We start from the raw sequence: 20,319 nt of genomic DNA, 5'->3' as shown, positions 1-20,319 counted from the left end.
TGAGTTGTTAAGAGCTCCTCACATACCATGGATATTATCCTTTTATGAGATAGGAGATTAGCATATAAGTTTCTTGAGGTCAGAAACCTGTCTTAATGTTCTCTTAATCCCCCCAAGCACCTGACACCTACTGGATGTTCCATGAATGCTCACAAAAGAATGATCACAAAGTGTGGTAGGTCAGAGGCAAGTTGAAACTAAGTTTGCAAAAGGAATGGGAAGGACATTTTCCAGGCAGGCTCAAGACCCATGAGCTCTGGAGGGAAGCCAGGAAATTAGGGAGCCTCCTGTTACCTGGAGATGAAGAGGAGGGCGCAGAGAGTGAATCAATTCTTGGTCTTTATTTAAAAGAAGGCAAGGAGAGTCCCACTCCCCAAACATCCCCTGAAGCAGCCATGCTTGAAGGTCAGGCGATGGGAGGTCAGGGGGACGGGGAGAAACTGGGAGAGGGCAGTCCCAGGGCAGGTGGGCACGCACCTGGGCATCTGAAAAACCCTCAAGGGTGACAGGAGGCAGGACACAGTACACAGGACTGCTGTGCCCAGACACACGTTAACGGGGGCCCTGGAGTCACAGACAACTAGCCGGCAGGTGGAAGCTGTGAATGACCGAAGGCCTGCCCTCTTCAAGAAACATAACATTTCAGGGTTTCTCTATTTCCTGGGAAAGAATGTGGTGACTGTAGGTTCGGGGAAGAGGGCTGCCGCAAGGAGATGTAGAGATTTGCGTGCTCTTCCTTGCATGGGGTTGTTGCAGGGATAAAGGAAGGAAGAGAGTGGGGAGCCCTGCCTAGATCCAGGCTCACGGCTGTGGGTGGGAGCAGCTGTGGGTGCCGTGGCAGAGGGCCCGCGGAAAGAGGTCTGCTCCCCATCGGGCCAGTGGGGACATTGAGCCTTCAACCTCCTGGAGGTGGACCTGAGGGATGGGATGGGGTTCGCTCAATTTATTCTGTTTCTGCTTCAGTAGAACACCTTCTCCAGATACGCATTCAGGAACATCCCAGTAGGGTCCAGCTTTTCTCGGATGGCACAGAACTTTGTAAAGGCTGGATACATTTTCTCAAAGTCCTTCCGGGTACAGTTGTGGGCCTGTGGAAGCAACCAGACACAACAGACCTTGTTCCCTAGAGCTGACGTTTCAGTGGGGCTGCAAACAGGCAGCCTTGTGTCTGTATGCCTGCACACGTGACCCTCCCACCCCCAGGCACACACACGCGTGAATGCGCACACATGTATCCACTTAACCGCACATGCGTGCATGCATACAAAATGCATGTACCCATACCTACACATGCATGTGTATGTGTGCACACATATGCTTGCACACACAAGCATGCATGCAAGTACACACATAATGTAAAGACCCAAACAGAAGAGAGGAAGTTCTTGGAAGGTAAAGACGGAAGGTGTTACAGCATTAACATTAAACTCTGGATTCCCTTTACCACCCCACAGCGTGACAGTGGAGAGGGCTCTGCCCCCAATTTTATTGCTAACTAGTAAGTCCCATCACTTCTGAAGACTCTCAGTTTCCCTATCTGTTAAAGAGGCTCACTGACTCCTGCCTTACTCTTCTCACAGAGGTTTCCATGAGAATCGAAAAAAATGAGAGATGAGAAATTTCTCTGAAAACTCTCAGGGAGACTTCATGGAGTACAATCACTGAGCTATTGGAACATGAATGTTGGGGGAAGCTGGGCCCGGGTCAGCTTCCTTCCTGTGACTTGCTTAGCCCTTGGATCCCAACTTCTGAGCCTTGGTCAGGCAGACGAACAGGGAAGAGAGGCGCCCTCTGGTGGGCCCCAAGCTCACAGCAGCTGCCAGGCTGATGGCCCTGTGAGCCACTCCCTGGCAAATCTTACCTTGGCCCAGTGGGGCCTGCCCCCGACCTTCTTCATGATGGTCTCGTAGGCCAGCCAGTAGTCCAGCCGTGGTATGTCCTTGCCATAGGGCCTGGTGGGGAGCAGAAGGAGGTAAGGCCCTGGCCCTGCCCTGAGCCCAACACAGGGCTCAAACTCACGAACCATGAGATCACGACCTGAGCCGAAATCAAGAGTCAGGTGCTTAACTGACTGAGCCACCCAGGGGCCCCCTTCTCTGCTTAACTTAAACCCGGCTTCAGAATCCTTCTCAACACAGCATTTCAGGCTGTCAGAACCATCAACTAGGGTAGGCACATGAGACGGCATGCAATTGCCGTTGCATGACATCCATCTCACAAAGGGTGGCTATTCACATGAACGTTACCTATTGATTAATATGAATTATTGTAGTACTACGGGGAGGAAGTGGGAGTTGTAGGAACGCAAGGAAGAGAGACTATTTTCTGCTGCCAGGATCAAGGAAGTCTCGCTAGAGAGGGCAGCATCTGAACTGGCCTTGAAGGAGGGTCTTTCTCAGCTGAGGGGCTGCCTCCCCCAGCCCCACCACTCCCAGCGAGCCAGTCACCTGTACATGATGATGTTCATGTAGCAGCTGTCCCTCTGGAAGCAGGGGCTCAGCAGGATATCATCCCCCCGGGTGAAGCGCACCTCCACGGGAAAGTGGGCCACCATCTTGGGGTGGGTCTCCAGCACGGCCTTCAGTTCCAGCAGTGCCTCCTTGGTCTTCTCTCTGCACGCAGCCCAGGGGGGCAGAACCCGGGCCTCGGGAAAGGGCCTCTGGGAGCCATCACACGAGGCTCTGCATGCCTGCCCCCCTCCCCCAGGAACGGGGGGCTCCCGGCTTCTAGGAGGCCCACGCTTAGCAGTTGCTCTCAAAGTCCTCCGCGTGGAAATGGAGCCTGTGAGTGTCTCTGCTGGAGAACTGCCTCCTGCTCCTGGTCCTGCCCTGAGCCCCCCACCCAGTCAGGGGCTCCTCTCAGGTGTCCGGCCCCAGCTGCCCCACACCCCTGGCCTCTTCCTTTTCTGACAGAGTAAAATCAGTCTGATTGCAACACTTGCGCGTGTTCTAATATTCCCGCTGGGAGAGTGGTGCCCCAGCCCTTGAACACTGTAACAGAGGTCTCGCCTAAGCCCTGGGCACCGCTTCCCCCCTGTTCCTGGAGAGAGACAGAGAGGGGACCATTCAGAGAGAAAGCTGGGGCTACAGACCTCACCTAGGTTCTTACCTGGGCTGCCGCCCAAGGCAGAGTCCCAGCCCCTGGCATGCTAGGTGGGCGCTGCCCCTCGAGGGACTGAATGTAGGGGACAGCTCTCCAGAGCAACAAGAAGCCGGGCAGGAAGCCCCACACTCCGCGCCCGAGCCTGCCGTGACCCACCTCCGGGTTGCTGTCCCCGCAGAGGTAGAACAGCTTGGCACAAGGGTGCCGGAAGGGGACTCAGCCTCCAGTTTGCCCCCTACTCATAATGGATAGGTAGGACCAGGAGCCTGGTTGGCAGAGTACGCATCAGGGCTGCGTGGGGCACCCTTGAAGGGGGTCCCTTGGACACTGACCACCCCCCCTGCAGCCCAGCCGGCGCGGCCCCTACCTGGGGATGGCCCAGTCCTGGACGTGCTGCTTGAAGCGGCACTCATAGGTGAAGATCTCGTGGCTGAGGTTGCTGCTTTCCCTCTTCCTCGTGAACAGGAGCCAGAAGAAGAAGCGATTGATCCAGCCCACGAGGCCTGGCAGGAAGGAACTGGAGGGGGCAGGGCAGAGGGATGTCAGTAATCACACAATCCAGCATTTAGTGAGTGCCGCCTGTGTGCTTACAAACCTTGTGGCAGGGCGGGGGGAGGGGGGGAGGTTCCGTCCAAACCTCTGCCACTCCCGCTTACCTGCGGCTTGGAAACCTTCCTGGGGATGCAGATAGCATTCCAAATCACCCTCCCAACACTTCCAGAAGCCACTTCTGGATCGCCCCCATGCATGCCACTACCCTCCTAGTGAGGGCTAGCTGGTTTTCAGTGTTTGGGGTTTTTTCCTTCTTAATTGTGGTAAAAAAAATTGCCTAACATTAAATTTGCCGTCTTAGCCATTTTTAAGTACGAGGTTTAGCACTAAGTGTTACGTATATTCACATTGTTGTGCAAGGAATCCCCAGAATCTCACAAAGCAAAACTCTGTCCCCAGTAAACAAGTCCCCAATTCCCCTGCTCCCCCTGCCAGCCCCTGGCGACCCCGATTCTACTATCTGTCTCTATAAATGTGACTGCTCTGGGGGCCTCACGTAAGTGGAATCATACAGTATTTGCCTTTTGTGACTGGCTTATGTCACTTAGCATAATGGCCTTAAGGTTCATCCATGTTGTAACCTGTGCCAGAATTTCCTTCCTTTTTAAGGCCAAGTAAGATGCCATTATAAGTGTAGACCTCATTTGGTTTATCCACTCCTGCACTGGACACTTGGGTTTGCCTCCACCTTTTGGCTATTAAGAATAATGCTGCTGTGAACATGGGTGTGTAAAAATGTCTTTAAGACCCTGCTTTTTTTTATATATTCAATATAATTTATTGTCAAATTGGTTTCCATACAACACCCAGTGCTCATCCCAACAGGTGTCCTCCTCTGTGCCCAGCACCCACTTTCCCTGCCCTCCCACCCCCCCCGTCAACCCTCAGTTTGTTCTCAGTTTTTAAGAGTCTCTTATGGTTTGCCTCCTTCCCTCTCTGTAACTTTTTTTCCCCCTTCCCCTCCCTCATGGTCTTCTGTTAAGTTTCTCAGGATCCACATAAGAGTGAAAACATATGGTATCTTTCTCTGCCTGACTTATTTCACTTAGCATCACACCCTCCAGTTCCATCCACGTTGCTACAAATGGCCAGATTTCATTCTTTCTCATTGCCAAGTAGTATTCCATTGTATATATAAACCACGATTTCTTTATCCGTTCATCAGTTGATGGACATTTAGGCTCTTTCCATAATTTGGCTATTGTTGAGAGTGCTGCTGTAAACATTGGGGTACAAGTGCCCCTATGCATCAGCACTCCTGTAGCCCTTGGGTAAATTCCTAGCAGTGCTATTGCTGGGTCCTAGGGTAGGTCTATTTTTAATTTTGTGAGGAACCTCCACACTGTTTTCCAGAGTGACTGCACCGTTTGCATTCCCGCCAACAGTGCAAGAGGGCCGCCATTAAGACCCTGCTTTCATGGGGCACCTGGGTGGCTCAGCCAGGTGAGTGTCTGACTCCCGGTTTCTGCTCAGGTCATGATCCCAGGGTCAAGGGATCGAGCCTCATGTCAGACTCTGCACTGAGCGTGGAGCCTGCTTGGGATTCTCTTTCTCTCCCTCTACCCCTCTCTTGCTGTTGCTCACATTTTGTCTAAAAACAAAAGAAAACAAAACAAAACAAAAAAACAAAAACCAGAGAGAGAGAGAGAGAGAGAGACCCTGCTTTCAATTCTTTTAGAGACGCACCTGAAGAGGACATCAGCCCCGAGGCTGGTTATAGGGGCCTGTCCAGTCATCCCACTCACGAACCCAGCTCCTGCCAGCTCGGGGTCCTGGGAGCTGAACTGGCTCTAATCATGCCAGCTGTAGCGTGTGCCTCTCCTGGAGTCACTCAAGACTCCTGGTAACGAGGCTTAGTTTGACTTCTCCCTCCCGGCGGGTAGCCTCTTGTTAGAGCCACGCTCCCCAGAGGCCTGTCCCTGGTCTCATCCCGGCCGCCTCATTGTCTGTCAAAAATCCTTTCCAGGTGCTCAGAGCACCTCATGGGGGTTACAGAGAACAGCAGACCCAGACCCTTGCATCTTGCCACGTAGTGTGGGCACCAGGAGCCTTTGTGAGAAGGGAGGGAAGTGATGTCTAGTCAACAACCCAATTGTTGCTAGCGGCTCTACTTTATGTACTTGCAAACCACAGCTCAGAGAGGCTGAGCGATTTACCCAGAGTCACACAGCAGGGAAGTGAAGGTATGGATCAGAGTCCAGGGCCCCTTGAGTCCAAAACTCATGCTCTTTCCATGGCCCCAAGCTGCCGAGTTTCCGGGGACTCAGAAAGGGTACATGGGTACTTGCTTCAGGGGCGGGGTAGGAGACGGATGCCGTCTGTCTCAAGGCAGATGCTCTCTGGCGTCTTAGAGGCCAGCTGGCTGTGGTGGGGCTTCCACTGGCCCCCAGGAGTAGGGCTGTTCTAACCACAGGAGCTGAGCTTGGCCTAGGCCCTGGGTCACCCCCAGGGACCTGTTCCCAACCGACAGCCTGCCTTTCTGTCCTGGTCAGCTATGGCCACCGTCATCACTCCCACAGTGGACCACTACTAAACTCCTCAAAGACAGGCACCAAGCCTTTAATGTGGCATTTCTTACACAAATATCTAGGGGCCTCCTCTAGGTGCCAGGCATTGCTTGGGGCACTGGGGATCAAGTGTGACAGGACAGGCAGGGTTCCTGACCTTGCAGGGACACAGTGAGTCTTACTGTGAAGTAGCCGTTAAACCACCAAGTACAATCTGTTATTCACCATTCATTCCCGCACCTCCGGCACACGGCTGAGCGTGCACCCCAGAGCTGCGGGGATGAGTCTGGGTGGATACGGTTTCCAGAAGCAGCTAAGCCAAAGCCCCACGGGCTGAACTCAGAGGCTGTGGAGCTCTCACAGAGCACCCACTCGGGCCAGGAAGTGGCAGCGGTGATTTAGAGCCCAATTTATTTGCACGCTCACTGGGATCGGGCTCCACAGGCACACGCACATAAAGCTGCCGAGAGGCTGTGATAGAAGCTAGAGGGAAAGCCTGGTGGGGCATTTTCCACTCTCACTCTCACCCATAATCTGCTGGATCGTGGTCCCCAGGCCGGCTTCCTCCTTGTCCTTTGCCTGCCCAGATGCATTAAGTCCTGTGTTGAGTTTCTCTCTCCTAACACCTTCCAGGCAGTTAGTCACTCCAATGTGAGTCCCATCCGTGCACCTGTAGCTCCCCTACCCTGAGGAGACCCGATGCCAGGTGCCAAAGGTCTCAGCCACGTCCAGGACCGACAAGAACTCCAGCTAGTTTCCCAGGTCCTGTCATCAGTGCCACCTTTGATGGGCTCTTATGCCCTTTCAGTAGGCAAGGATTTCTTATGAAGACACCGTCCCAAAGGTAAAACAACAAACAGCTAAATTTCACTATACTAACATTAAATACATCTAACACTAACATTTTTTTAAAAGCCATAAAAGTGAAAGACAGAACAAACAGGGAGGTATTGCAGCCCAGAAACAGAGTGCTCAAAATATATACATAGAACCCTACAGCACAATAAGAAAAAAATACCCACCCAATTTTTAAAAAGAGCAAAATACATGAACAGGTGCTTCATAGAAGAGAAATCTAAAGGATCAATATACTAAAAAACCACACAACCTTAAAGGTAAGCATGGAAATAAGAATTAAAAACCACAGTGAGATACTATTTAATACACGTCACATGAAAATGTAAAATTTCGATCTCGACCAGCTTGTGGGGCACAGAGAATCTTACAGTGTGTGGTGAGGTCACTGGGTATAGCCACTTGGGAGAAAAATTTGATCTGATAAGCCTGAAGATACTCATGCTCGATGACCCAGGAATTCCACTCATGAGTATACTCAAGACAAAAAAAAAAAAAAAAAAAAAAAAAAAAAGCATCAGGAGCAGTGGTTGAGAATCCTCACAGCAATTTGGTTTGTAATGGCAAAAGAAAGAAAGAAAGAAAGAAAGAAAGAAAGAAAGAAAGAAAGAAAGAAAGAAAGAAGAAAAGAAAGGAAAAGAAAAGAAAAATGAAAAAAAATCTTGGAAATAACCCAAATACCCATTATTAGGAATATGGATTAAAAAAAAAAGAATATGGATAAACGCATTGTGATAAATGCATACAGTGAAAAATGACTAATCATTATTCATCACAGCTATCCATATCAACATGGATAATTATCACTATCGAAGCTGAATTACAAATTTCTGATTTCAGGATTCATAAAACTAAAATATAAATAAAAGCAAGGGAGTGATAAACATAAAGTTCAGGGTAGTGATTACTTCTTGGTTACCCCTTGGAGAGTATGGTCTGGGACTTCATAAGTCCATTCCTGGGGTGCCTGGGTGGCTTAGTCGGTTGAGTGTCTGACTTTGGCTCAGGTCATGATCTCGCAGTTCGTGGGTTCGAACCCCGTGTCGGGCTCTGTGCTGCCAGCTCAGAGCCTGGAGCCTACTTCAGATACTGTGTTTCCCTCTCTCTCTGCCCCTTCCCCGCTCATACTCTGTACTCTCTGTCTCTCAAAAATGAATAAAAGTTAAAAAAATTGTAACATAAAGACCATTCCAATTGTACTCATGTTGTTTCATTTCTTAAGCTGGTGTGGTGGTAACCACGTGGATGCTTATTACATTACTCTTTTTTTTTTTTTTTTAAGAGAGAGAGAGAAAGAGTGAGTGGGGGAGAGGGGCAGAGGGAGAGGGGCAGAGGGAGAGAGAGAGAGAGAGAGAGAGAGAGAGAGAGAGAGAATCTTAGGCAAGCTCCACACTCAGCACAGAGCCCAATATAGGGCTTGATCCCACGACCCTGGGACCATGACCTGAGCCGAAATCAAGTCAGACACTCAGCTGACTGAGCTACCCAGTCACCCCACGTTATTCTTTATATTTTAATATGTTTTCTATATTATTTTGTATGTATAAAACATTTCAAAAAATTTTTATATCATGTCATTCCATGTCTTGGCTGGATATAAAGTTACCATTCAAGAACCCATGAAACCTTCCCCATCACTGAGAGTTACGTATCTACCAGCAGACATGGAGTCTGAGCATAAGCCTAGATGTCAGGCTGGGAAGGGGGTAGAAAACAGGACATTATGAGATTTACATCACTTGGGGGCCAAAGAGTGGGACGCGGGCACTGGCATTTTATAAAAAGCTCCCCAGGTGATTTGAATGTGTAGGCAGGGTTGAAAATTCACTGCCCTAGACCCTAATTTACATGCATAAAGGCCAGGGTGTTATTCTTTTGGTGGACCGCATCCTCAACAGCACATGGCAGATGCTGGAAGAAGGTACCTTGCATTCCTACCTGATCCAGAGCAGGAACTCCAGTAAATAGAATCCAATGGCATAGTCCCAAAACCAGTTGGCTGAAGAGGAGGGGGGCTGGGGAGAAGAATCTGTAATCAGTTCAGGGCCAGAGCTCAGCTGCTTTCTGACCTATTATCATAGTGTCCCCCTACAGGGAGATGTGTCCAAGAGTGGCTGCATGTGTGTGTAGAGGGGGTGACCCACCTGCCAGGACAATCGAAAGCCTCACTTCTTGGTGACCCAGCCAATTTGCATGCCCCACCCCTTTCGTTTCCTGCATATTTATGTCTTTAGGTATGTTTTTATTTTGCACAAGATGACGATGTGCATCTGTCCCTCCCCTTCTGAGCCCCGGAGGCAGGTGTCCAGCGATCACCATTTACAAACCCCATGCCAGCCCTGTAACACACAGTAAGTGTCATCGCTTTTGCCTGACGTGGCCCATCTATGTTCATCCTAGGTGATGGTTTTGTGTTTTTCTGCTGAGAAGTAGCTCGTTGGCTAAGGACATGGAGGAGAGACAAAACTGTTGCTTTCCTCACCTGTCCAGGTGGGGGTGGGCAAGACAGGGGCGTTGGAGGGAAGGTGGAGGTGGTCTGAGGGATAGCCCAGCTGCCTGGTACTCTACCTCATCCTATCCTGGCCTCCCCACACCTCTGCTCCCCTCTCCCGCATCTAGGCTGTCCCCTGACCTCACTCCTGCACATCCCTACCTGTGGTCACATTAGACCTTTACTGGGCCAACTCTCCTTCCTCCTTCTACCCTGCCGCCTCGCCTGCTTCTGTCCTCACACTCAGTGATGCCCACCTTCGTTTTCCCTCTCACACCTCACTGACCACCTGGGACAAGGACAAAGGTCAGCCACCCTGGGTTCTGCAGGCTGTGCATGAGGACGGGAATGATGCTGTCACTACCTTGTTGGTGTGGTCCTGGTAGATGACGCTGACATTCTCGCTGTGCGGGAACCAGAGGAAGCGGAAGTATTCGGATTTCTTCAGGTGGCTGTCCAGGTTGTCGAGAACCTGACCTCGGCAGAAGGCAAAGGGAAAGACGGCGTGGGTCCAGGCTGATGGCAGGAAAGTACTGGAAGTCAGGGCCTGCGGGTGCCTCAGTTTCTCCCCAGCAAGAGAAAATACTTAAAATTGTCCTAGCATCGTCAAATGGCATGGAATGTGGCTTGTAATAGGCTGGACATCAGTGGTCCTTTTGCATGGTGACTTCCCCCAGCAGCTTAGAGGATAGAGATGGCTTCTTATTTGTCCCGGCTTGAACAATTCCTAGCGGTATGAGTTTGGGCAAGGTACCTGACACCTCTGTGCCTCAGTTTCCTCATCTGTAAAAGAGGACTAATAATAGTACCCCTGTCAGGACTGGTATGAAGATAAAATGCGCTAATGCCTAGAAAGTGCTCACGATGGTGCCACGAACATGGTAGGCACCGCATAGGCATAAGCTGTTGCTGCTGCTACTGCTATTATTACCCTTCCATTGTCATTCACTGTCACCATCATCGTCCTTTATCTCCATACTGCCTAATACATCACAGGTCCTTAAAGAAATGAACAGGAGAGGGGCGCCTGGGTGGCTCAGTCGATTGAGCGTCCGACTTCAGCTCAGGTCATGATCTCACGTTCCGTGAGCTCGAGCCCCGCGTCGGGCCCTGTGCTGACAGCTCGGAGCTTGGAGCCTGCTTCGGATTCTGTGTCTCCCTCTGTCTCTGCCCCTCCCCTGCTCATGTTCTGTGTCTCTCTGTCTCAAAAATAAATAAAAACATTAAAAAAAAAAAAGAAATGAACAGGAGAATCTTGCTCTAATATGGCTCATTATTGCACTCCTAGAGATGAGATCACGGAGCAAATCATGTCTCCCTAAAACCCATCAAGCAGATACAGGACAATTTCTGAGCCAAAGGGTAGACAGATTTGGTATTTGATGGGAGCTGGGGGTTGGGGAAAAGCACCACCGGTCTTGGGGTGAGTTCCGGGTTCGAGTCCTGGTCTGCAGCTTACCAAGCTGCACAACCTAGGAGGAGCCATGTACCTGAGCTTTGGTCTTCCCGTCAATAACATGTGGGCACTGGTGCAATGAAATAGATAATCTACATCAAAGCCCCCAGGACAGTGACTGTCATGTGGCATGTGCCTGAAGAACAGTATTGGTTCTGGATTTGACCAACGCTAGCACACACACATCTAGTGTTCCTGTCCTATCCCCCCGAAGTCCCTAGCTGTGACTTCCAGAAAGTCCTTTGAGGCCTCTGGGTAGCATCTCTCCATCTGTAGAATGAAGACAGTAATACCTCTCCTTCCTTCCTTCCTTCCTTCCTTCCTTCCTTCCTTCCTTCCTTCCTTCCAGGGCTGTTGTGAGGAGCAGGGGAAATCAGGGGTTTGAAAGCACTGTAAACGCAACATGTGAGGGAGGGAGCAGGAAAGACAGAGGAAAAACAACAATAACACAGCAGCTTACTGACCAAATGCACTGTGGGGAATTGGGCACCCAGCAGAGAAAAATGGCCGGATCCAATCACGGGTCAAGACGGTGTCCAAAGAGGTTGGTACGCTTGAGGGAGAACGGCCATTTCCACTGTCTGGCCAGGAAGGAAGGTGAAGCCAACATGAAGCACTGAGATGAGCCCCTCTAGAACTTACATGTGGGGTGTCTGAGAGCAGCAGAACTTTGGAATTCTGGGTCTCTGCCACGACTGTCGGGGAGGCCCCCTGACCAGCTCACCAGGGCATGGTGTAGCCGGGGATATGGAGACGGGTGGATGATTGTTGCATTCCAGTGATCTGCCTGTCGTCTTCCCCCTCTCCCACCCCACTCCAATCTGTTGGTCACCCTGTTGTATTTCTGCAAATGCCTCCCCAGTCTTCTCCTGAGACCCATTGCTGCTGCTGTGAGATAGTCCACACCCTTCTTACCCATCACCCGTACTCCTGCATTCGCCTCATAATATGCCCCCTTTCTCATCTCTCCAGACAACTTCTACAGAGCATATGCAAAACACAGCTCAGAAATCCCCAGCAGCTCTCTACTGCCTAAAGAATAAAGCTCACACCACTTAGTTCAGCATCCGGGACCTCCGTCCACAAACACTGTCTGATACAACAGCCCCTGTCCACAAGTGGCCATTGAGCACCTGAAAAGTGACTTATCCAAACTGAGATGGATGTAACTTAAATGCTCCTCATAAAGCCATCTCCTCCCCTTCTAAGTGGCTTCTAATTATATTGCATCCATCCCAAAATGACACTGCAGCTCTTGAAGCATCCGTCTCTGAAATTGGTCAATAGTCTCTTATAGGTCAGGGACTATCTCGTCCATCTTTGGTCCCTGCCAGCACAGAGATCAGCAAAATTTTTCTGTAAAGAACCAGACAATAAATATTTTAGACTTTGGGGGCCCTATGGTCTCTGTGGCAACTATTTAACTCTGCCACGGTAGCATGAAAGCAGCCATAGACAATACATTAGCAATGAGTGTGGCTGTGTGCTAATAAAACTTTATTTACAAAAACAGGCAGTGAGCCAGAGTCTGCCTGCAGGCTCTAGTTTCCCTTGCCTTAGAGCTGCTGGCACAATGCCTTGTACAGAGAATGCCGGAGGACACTATCATTCCTTATTTGAAGAGAAAGGCCTTTCGTGCCATGCTGGAGGCTCAGGAAAGGTTGAGGAAGAAACTCCAGAGCCCCTGTCACTATCACTTCCATCCTGACAGGGCAATGGACCCATGGTCCACAGGACTCTCCCGTGAGAAGCCTCTGGGCAGAGCTGACGTTCCCCTGGGAGAGCCAGGAATACAGCCTGGTGACTTGGCCTGGAGGGTGGGGCTGGGACACTGGAAAGGAGAAAACCCCCATCTCCTCACGTTTAGCATCCTGGGCCATCCCACTCTATTGCCCAGAATCCAGCAGCAAATGTAATGGCGCCCTTCTCAGCTCTAAGAGGTTTATGTCCAGCCTTCTTTTACCTAGAATGGAGTGACGAGAGTCACGAGAGTCACCCCATTACATTTTGTGCCTCTGTCCTGACACTGGTCATTCTTTTCCTCCCACAGTAAAGAAACAAGGCATGTCTCCCCCCCCCCCCCACCCCCGCCACCACACACACAAAATTATAAGCTTCTACAGGCACGAACTATGCACGATTGAGCTCTGGACTCTCCATTACCCCTAACTTAGCACCAGGTTGGCCGCTGGATGGTGGAACAACCTTGGGCCCCACCCCACTGTGGATTAAACTCCTTCAGCACCCACAAACCACCCTAACTGGAGGAGGACTGTTCCTAGGATCCTTGATATGACTTGTGTCTCCTGGGAGCACCATCATAGACCTTTGGGTCCCAGAGGAGTCTCTTCCTTGACACATTACTGGCATGAAGGGTTCTGGCAGGTTCTGTCCCTCCAGATTTAGTCCTTGTGGCACTGCTGAGTTGGCTCCCGGGAACTGGCTCTCAGGCTTGTGAGCAGAGGGTTTCCAGTGTGATAGCCGGGGATTACCTGGCATCAGCTGACGGCCACCCCAGACAGTGGTCGGCATCTGGAAGCTGCTGACAAGGACGGTGACACACTGGGACCAATACTGCTTCCTGGGGCGCTGCAGGAGGGCTGAGGCAACAGCCAGCTGCACTCATCACATCTCATTATGGTTTGGGTGACATAAAGGGCAAAAGGTTGACAATAATTTCTAAAATCTTCATGCCTTCTAACCGGTTGTGATTCCATGCCGACCCAGCTGCAAGAGTCAGAAATGCTGAGACTTTGTCAGAAGAGCTGTGAGGGTGGCCTCTTTCTAGGCACCACAAAACTGGACAAGACTTCTTTCCAGCTCTAGAAACTGGATTCAGTTCTAGAACTGGATTCCAGTTCTAGAAACACTGATTCCAACTCTCCCTGGGGTCCGGGAATGACCCCTTCCCCTCATGTGGCTTTGAACAGCCTTCAGAAATCATGAGGCGATGTATTTAAGAGAATCAGTAATGGGAAGCACAGACTTGACAGACCACCGCACAGCACAGGTGGGAGGAGTTGGTGAAAATCCCAGAAAAAGATGGATTTTTAATACATTGCCAACCAACCGACCTTGAGTAACCTTGTATTGAGCACTGCCATGTGTTCTGTGGATGCTGGGGAGCCGGAGGCCTCAGATAAAATCCCTGCCCTCCAGAATGCTAATCATCGAGTAGCAAAAGGGAGGGGGACCGTTTCAAGAGACGGTGGCAAATGGTCATGAGCAAAACAGAGTAACCAGCACCTGTCACCTGGAAAGTCAAGCAGTGACTCAGATTCTGGGATCTACTCACAGAAGAGGTGTCAGGAGGTAGCATTCTCTAGAAATAAAGCCAGTGGGGGTTCCTCTCACTAAGGCCATTAAGAAAGCAAGGGCAGGGGGTTCACCTGCTGTGTTGCCTTGAGTCCTGGCAACAATCCCATGGGGCCAGTCAAGCTCTTATCCTCACCACACACTCAAGGAATCCAAGCTCAGGGGAGTGAGGAGATTTGTCCAAACTCATAGAAGGCCAGTGAAGAAACTGGGCTTCAAACCTGGTGGTCTGACTTGGGAGATATGTTCCAGCTTCTACACCGCACCCCTCATGATGGGTCCACTTGGGTTCTGTTCCCAAGTTCAGGGCTGGAAGGCCCATGATGGGGATTTCATAAACACACGCCACACAGAAGGCAGGATATAGGAAAGGAAAGAGGAGAAAAGGAAAGGAAAGAAATGTAAGGGAAGGAAAAATGGTGGCCCCACTAGCTTTTCACACCTAACTTTATGTACAAGAAGCAATTGTCCTTCTTTGTCCTGGCTTCCTAACTCTCACTTCTCGAATGCTCCTCAGGAGCCCGGGATCAGCCAACCTGGAGGGCGTGGCCATCAGGGAAAAGCCCATGCCCAGAGAGGACACGATGCTGGGGAGCTGTGTGCAGGCCCGATGTAGATGCAAACACTCAGGGCAGCATGGTTTGCACCCCCAGGGGAGGTGGGGCAACTTCCTATGAACCCGAATGGTAAGAAGCCACGAGCAGGTACCCCGATGCAGGAACAGGAGGGTGCGCTGTCTTCCTAATGGTTGTCAAAATCGTCATGCCTCCTGAAGGCTACATCCAATTATTGTTCCTTTTAGAGTTCAGGAATCCTTTTAGATTAAAAGCTTAATCTAAATCCTTTTAGCTTTAGATTAGATCCCAGGCCAAGCAAGAGTGGGGAGAAGTTGATCTAATGATGAGTTTCTGATCCTTCCTCCTCCTCCGTGGGCTTGTTTCCTTCAAGGGGAGCAAGGCAGCAGGCCCGTGTTGTGGATGTGCACATCCTCTTAGCTTTTCCTCCTCAGTATTCACAGCCTCTCGAAGGTGCCCTTTATTAAAGGCTACTTTGCATGGAGAGAGCAAAAGCAAATGGCAGAGGAGGCCATTTATTGCCCACACCCTTTGGAATAAATCACAGGGCTGCAAATGCCACCAACCCTCTGTCCTTGTTTATGGCCTGCAACTGTGGCGAAGGCTGTCGGCAGGGCATGACAGAAGCTGCTGGGCCTCTCGGGGAGCCGAAAGGGAGGGATCCACAGAGCGCTTGCTGACTCACAGCGTCCTGCTCCGTGAGCCCTCTTGGGGTGAGCTGGGGTCTATGTCGGAGCAGTGGGGGTGTTCCCACAGGGCTCATGCCTCTCCTCACGGATGATGCCAGAGGTGACCCTCTGCCTTCAGGGTGTGGCGAGGAGGTGGGACAGCTTTGTGTCCAAGCTCTGCACTCACTTCCGGAATGTCAGAGCTGAAGAAGACCTTGGGGGCCACCAACTTTGACCCTACTTTTAAAAAATAAAGAAAATGGCTCCCCCCAAATGGGAGGGATTTGCTCAAGGTCACACAGGGTAGCAGCCCAGCCAGCCTCGGGGGCCCTGCCTCCCTCCCTGGAGCCTTTTCATTACATCTTGTTGAGTGTTTATTGCTGTGTAATTGTGTGTGTGTGTGTGTGTGTGTGTCTACTTTGTCTTTTAGGGGAGGAAACTGCAATTGCTACCTTCAGGTGTCATCACAGCCTTTCAAAATCAAAGAAGTTGAGGGGGTGCGTGGGTGGCTCAATCGGTTGAGCGTCTGACCCTTGATTTCGGCTCAGATCATAATCTCATGGTTCATGAGATCTAGCCCTGCGTCAGGTTCTGAGCTGACAGTGCATAGTCTGCTTGGGATTCTCTCTCTCCCTCTGTCTCTACCCCTGCCATGCTCGCTCTCTCTCTCTCTCTCTCTCTCCCTCCCTCTCAAAATAAATAAATGAACATTAAAGAAAGAAAAAAGTTGGAAGCTTTGAGAAGAATGTGGCGCATTGGCTAGAGTCACCTGGAATTTTCAAGGATGTCACATCCAAGTTAGAAGTCTCCGTGTTGAGATAAGTTGGAGGCAAAAAAAACTCTTGAGCTCTGGACAGACACAGAGGCCAGCCAGAGTGTGTGCGTGCACGCACATGCCTGTGTGAGTGTGTAGGGGGAGGATGGCCTGAGATCAGCCTCCACTGGAACCAGGACTTGGCCATAATCAGTCTCAGTCAATCTCAGCTGGGTCAAAGGAAGAGCCGAAAGAGGACAGACCAGGTCTTACGAGACCATCCATCCACTCAGCCACACTATCCTGGTAGGAACCTGGGGGCCAACCCTACTGGCAAAAAAGAAGCAATCTCTTTATCTCTGGGTCAAAACCTTCAGCTTAACAAGTTCTGCCCTACATGAGAGGCAGAAGAATAAATTCAACAAAAAAGCACATTACAGCCCCTTTCTGCTTGAAAGTGCTCTGTCCTGCCCATCTCCCCTCCTCGTTGGTGATGCTCACCTGTCCCTCAAGCTGCCTCACACTCCACTGAACCATCCTCACCAAGGTCAGCTACAGCCTTCCGATGACCAGACCAGTCAACACCCTGATTCCCCATGGCATTGAACCTTGTTGACCTCTCCATCCTGGACACCCAGTATCCCTTGCCTCTGTAGCCCTCTCTAACCCATCCTCCTAGGTCTCCTTCTTGGCACCCTTTCCATCCTCTCATCCACTCCCTTCTCACCCAAGCCCACTCTCTCTGGGTGACCTTGCCACCCTGCGACCAATCACTTAGGGGACTGATGACCCTCACTTTGGGCTGAATTGTACCCATTCACATTCACATACTGAAGTCCTAACTCCCGGGACCTCAGAATGTGACGACATTTGGAGACAGGGACGTAAAACAGGTAATTAAGGTTAAATGAGGTCATTGGGTGAGCCCTGATGCAATATGACCAGTGTCCTTAGAAGAAGAGATTAAGACACAGATATGCACAGACAGGAGACATGGCAAGAAGACAGCCATCTATAATCCAAGGCGAGAGTCCCCACAAGGAACCAACCCTGTAGACCTCTTGATCCAGTCTGTGCTATTTGTTACTGCAACCCTAGCAAATTAATACAACCCCTCAATCTGTATCTCCAGCCTCCGCCTCCCGCCTGAGTGCCAAACCTGCAAAGCCAGCTGCCCTCCAACACCTCCACCTGAGGCACCTCAAACTCGAGTTCCCACCCCAAATTCATCATCTTGTTCCCCACACCTGCTGTGCCTCCTGGACTCTCCACCCCGGTGGTAGGGCCACCATTTTTGCCTCCTGCCTCCCACTCCACCACTCCGCGCTCAGCTGCCAAGTCGTATTGGTCCCTCATCTCAAACATCGCTTGAGGGGCACCTGGGTGGATCAGTCAGTTAAGCACCCTACCCTTGATTTTGGCCCAGGTCATGAGCTCGTGGTTGGTGGGACCGAACCCTGTGTCGGGCTCCATGCTAACAGTGTGGAGCCTGCTTGGGATTCTCTCTCTCCCTCTCTCTCTGCCCCTCCCCACTACTCTCTCTCTCTCTCTCTCTTTCAAAATAAATAAATAAACTTTAAATATCGCTTGAATTTGTGCCCTAAAAAAGTGGACTTGGCTCTGTATTTCAGTCCCTTGGGTATCTCTCCAGGCTACGCCTACTCTACGTCATTCTCTTCTGAATCTCCCTCACAGTACTGACTCTGGTCAAACATCTCTCTGCCAGGTTCCCTTTGGACTTGATGGTTGTTCTGAACTATTTCTTTGGCTCCTGGCCAGGCCATCTGTCCTGGATAATGTCTTCAGTTTCAAGCCCTGGAGCAGGCTGCCTAGTCTGTCACTCCTGGAGCCCCAGCTCCAAGCTTCATTAGCCATGTCAGCATATATGGTTAACCTCAGAGTGGAGACCAAAATGGTCTCTCTTTGTAACTTATCCCTGCATGCATTTCTATAATTCTCTGTCTGTTAAAAACGCTTTAACTGAGGAGGGCTGGAATGCTTGGTTCAGAAGCAGTAGGGATAAGGGAAGTTGGGGGCTCTGTTTTCTCTTCTCAGCCAGTCTAGGGGCAAGAGAACCTTGAGGGGTACAGAGGACAGAAGGTGGGAGCTGCCAAGGGGGGAAGAAGCAGGCTGTCTCAGAGTCTGCTGAGGAGAAGAAAGGGCTACCCGGCCTGCCCAACTGCAGCCGGAGAAGAATGCTTGAGCTGTATCTCCGTGGGGGTCCCTGCCACATCCTGCTGCGGGACCAGGATGGAGTGGTCACCCCACTAAGAGGTACAGAAGGGAAAGGCCGAGAAGATGAGAGTGCAGTGGGTGCTCAGAATGTTATTCCATGGCCTTAGGAGTTAGCCCTAGAGTCATACAGGTCTCAAATGCCGACCCCACAGCAGGCCTCAACCAACATGCCTGGCATTGGCCAGAACGTAGAACACTTTTGAACCCTACTTGGAGTGAACAACAGGTCTAGATCTGCCATTTAGCACTGGTCTGGGAGAGATTGTAGCTGTTTGAGGCAGGCCAAGATGGCCCCAAAGAGCTCAGAGTCTGGGCTGGTTCCAGGCAGAGTCGTGTGGGCAGGCCAGACCCTTGTGGGGCTCCCTGGCTTAGCCATAACTTGTCCCTGTCACACAACTCCATGAATGTCCTTGTCCAGAACTAGCCCTACTTTCTTGGGCCATGGCTTCTTGCAGTTCACTTGCCAATTTTGTCCCATTAGGCTCAGTATTGGTACTCCAGGTGTCCATGCTATACCCCCTTAGAGCCATGGAAGCACTTTCTCACCAACCAGGAGTTCTGGGGATAAATTTCCACCAAACACCATGCCTCTGAGTAGGGGGCCTTCTGGATTTAAGGCCTTTTCCTGGTCTTCATGCATTAGACATTTTGGTTCTAGAGAGCAATGTTTCCCTTTTATCATTGACTAGGTGCCGTGGGGGGAATATTTTAATACTGAACTAGACACTTTACATGTGTTACCTGATTTAATCATCAGATTCAATACTTTAAGGTAGATATTATTAACTCTCTTTTTGGATGAAGAAATCAGGGCTTAACAAGGTTACATGGCTGGCTAAGGTCGCAGCTTAGAAGTGGCAGAGCCAACGCTCAAGGCCAGGTCAATTTGATCACAAATCCCACCTTAACCATGTTGGATCAGTACTGCTTACATCACTGACTGTTCCATCTGTACAGAGGGTCTACTCATATCAAATGATAAGGTGACCATAGAGGAACTCAAAGACCAAGGAACTCGGACCTGTAGATTTGAGTCCTTTAGTGACTACCAGGCATAGATCCTGCCCACAGGCATTTCACAGGACTGCTGCATGTTATCCATTCATCCATGCATCCATCCATCCATGCATCCACCATCTATCCATCCATGCACCTGTCCATGCATCCGTCCACCCACCCATCCATGCACCTGTCAATCCATCCGTCCATCCATCCATCTGTCCGTCCATCCGTTCATCCATCCATCCTTCCACCCATCCATGCATCCATCCATCCATGCATCCGTCCAATCCAGTCATCCAGCTAGCCAACCAAGCATGCTTTTCATGCATTTATAAAAGATTGCTATCGATCAGAAGCCATTCTTTCTGCCCTCCATCATCTAGATCCACATCCCCTGCATGTGATGACCTTAGGCACCCAGCCAGACTGAAAGTTAGCCCACCCACTTTGCTGGGAAGAAGCCATTATAAAGGGAATCCTGGGCACATTTCATGGCTCAGTGTATTTGAGAGTCAATGCCTTCCCAGGGGCAGTCAGCACCCTATCTCCTGTGGCAATTCTCTACCTAACCTCCTTTCTCGCCCGTACCTCTGTCACCCCTTGCAGTTCCTCTGAGCTTCACCGATCTGCTCAGAAAGGGTTCTGGCCACAGTATCCTTGGGCCAAGGAAGAGCTGGCAAGGTCAGCCCACTCCCCCATTCAGGGGGCCTGCAGAGCCACAGGGGGTCATCAGTGGAACACGGCCCACCTGTCCACATCCTCCATTTATTTCCTGAGGTTGAGCGGTGGCGAATAAGAAAGCAGTAC

General features: G+C 50.6%; 1 protein-coding gene across 1 annotated transcript in view; it reads right to left on the bottom strand.

Annotated features, from left to right (window-relative positions):
• Positions 1 to 326: 326 nt before the first annotated feature.
• The window catches only part of LOC131506777 (L-gulonolactone oxidase), a 34,678-nt gene continuing 14,685 nt past the window's right edge, over positions 327 to 20,319 (bottom strand). The window contains exons 7-12 of the mRNA XM_058720750.1: positions 9,872 to 9,979; positions 8,955 to 9,031; positions 3,470 to 3,619; positions 2,448 to 2,612; positions 1,862 to 1,952; positions 327 to 1,088 (exon numbers count right to left, since the gene is read on the bottom strand). Coding sequence (XP_058576733.1) covers positions 960 to 1,088; positions 1,862 to 1,952; positions 2,448 to 2,612; positions 3,470 to 3,619; positions 8,955 to 9,031; positions 9,872 to 9,979 — 720 coding nt within the window. The 3' untranslated portion in view covers positions 327 to 959. The remainder of the gene's footprint in view (positions 1,089 to 1,861; positions 1,953 to 2,447; positions 2,613 to 3,469; positions 3,620 to 8,954; positions 9,032 to 9,871; positions 9,980 to 20,319) is intronic.

This window comes from Neofelis nebulosa, chromosome 3 (genome assembly GCF_028018385.1).
Source record: "Neofelis nebulosa isolate mNeoNeb1 chromosome 3, mNeoNeb1.pri, whole genome shotgun sequence".
NCBI classification, from domain to species: domain Eukaryota; kingdom Metazoa; phylum Chordata; class Mammalia; order Carnivora; family Felidae; genus Neofelis; species Neofelis nebulosa.
Note: the sequence above shows the minus strand (reverse complement) of the source record. Positions and strands in the feature narration are given on the sequence as shown.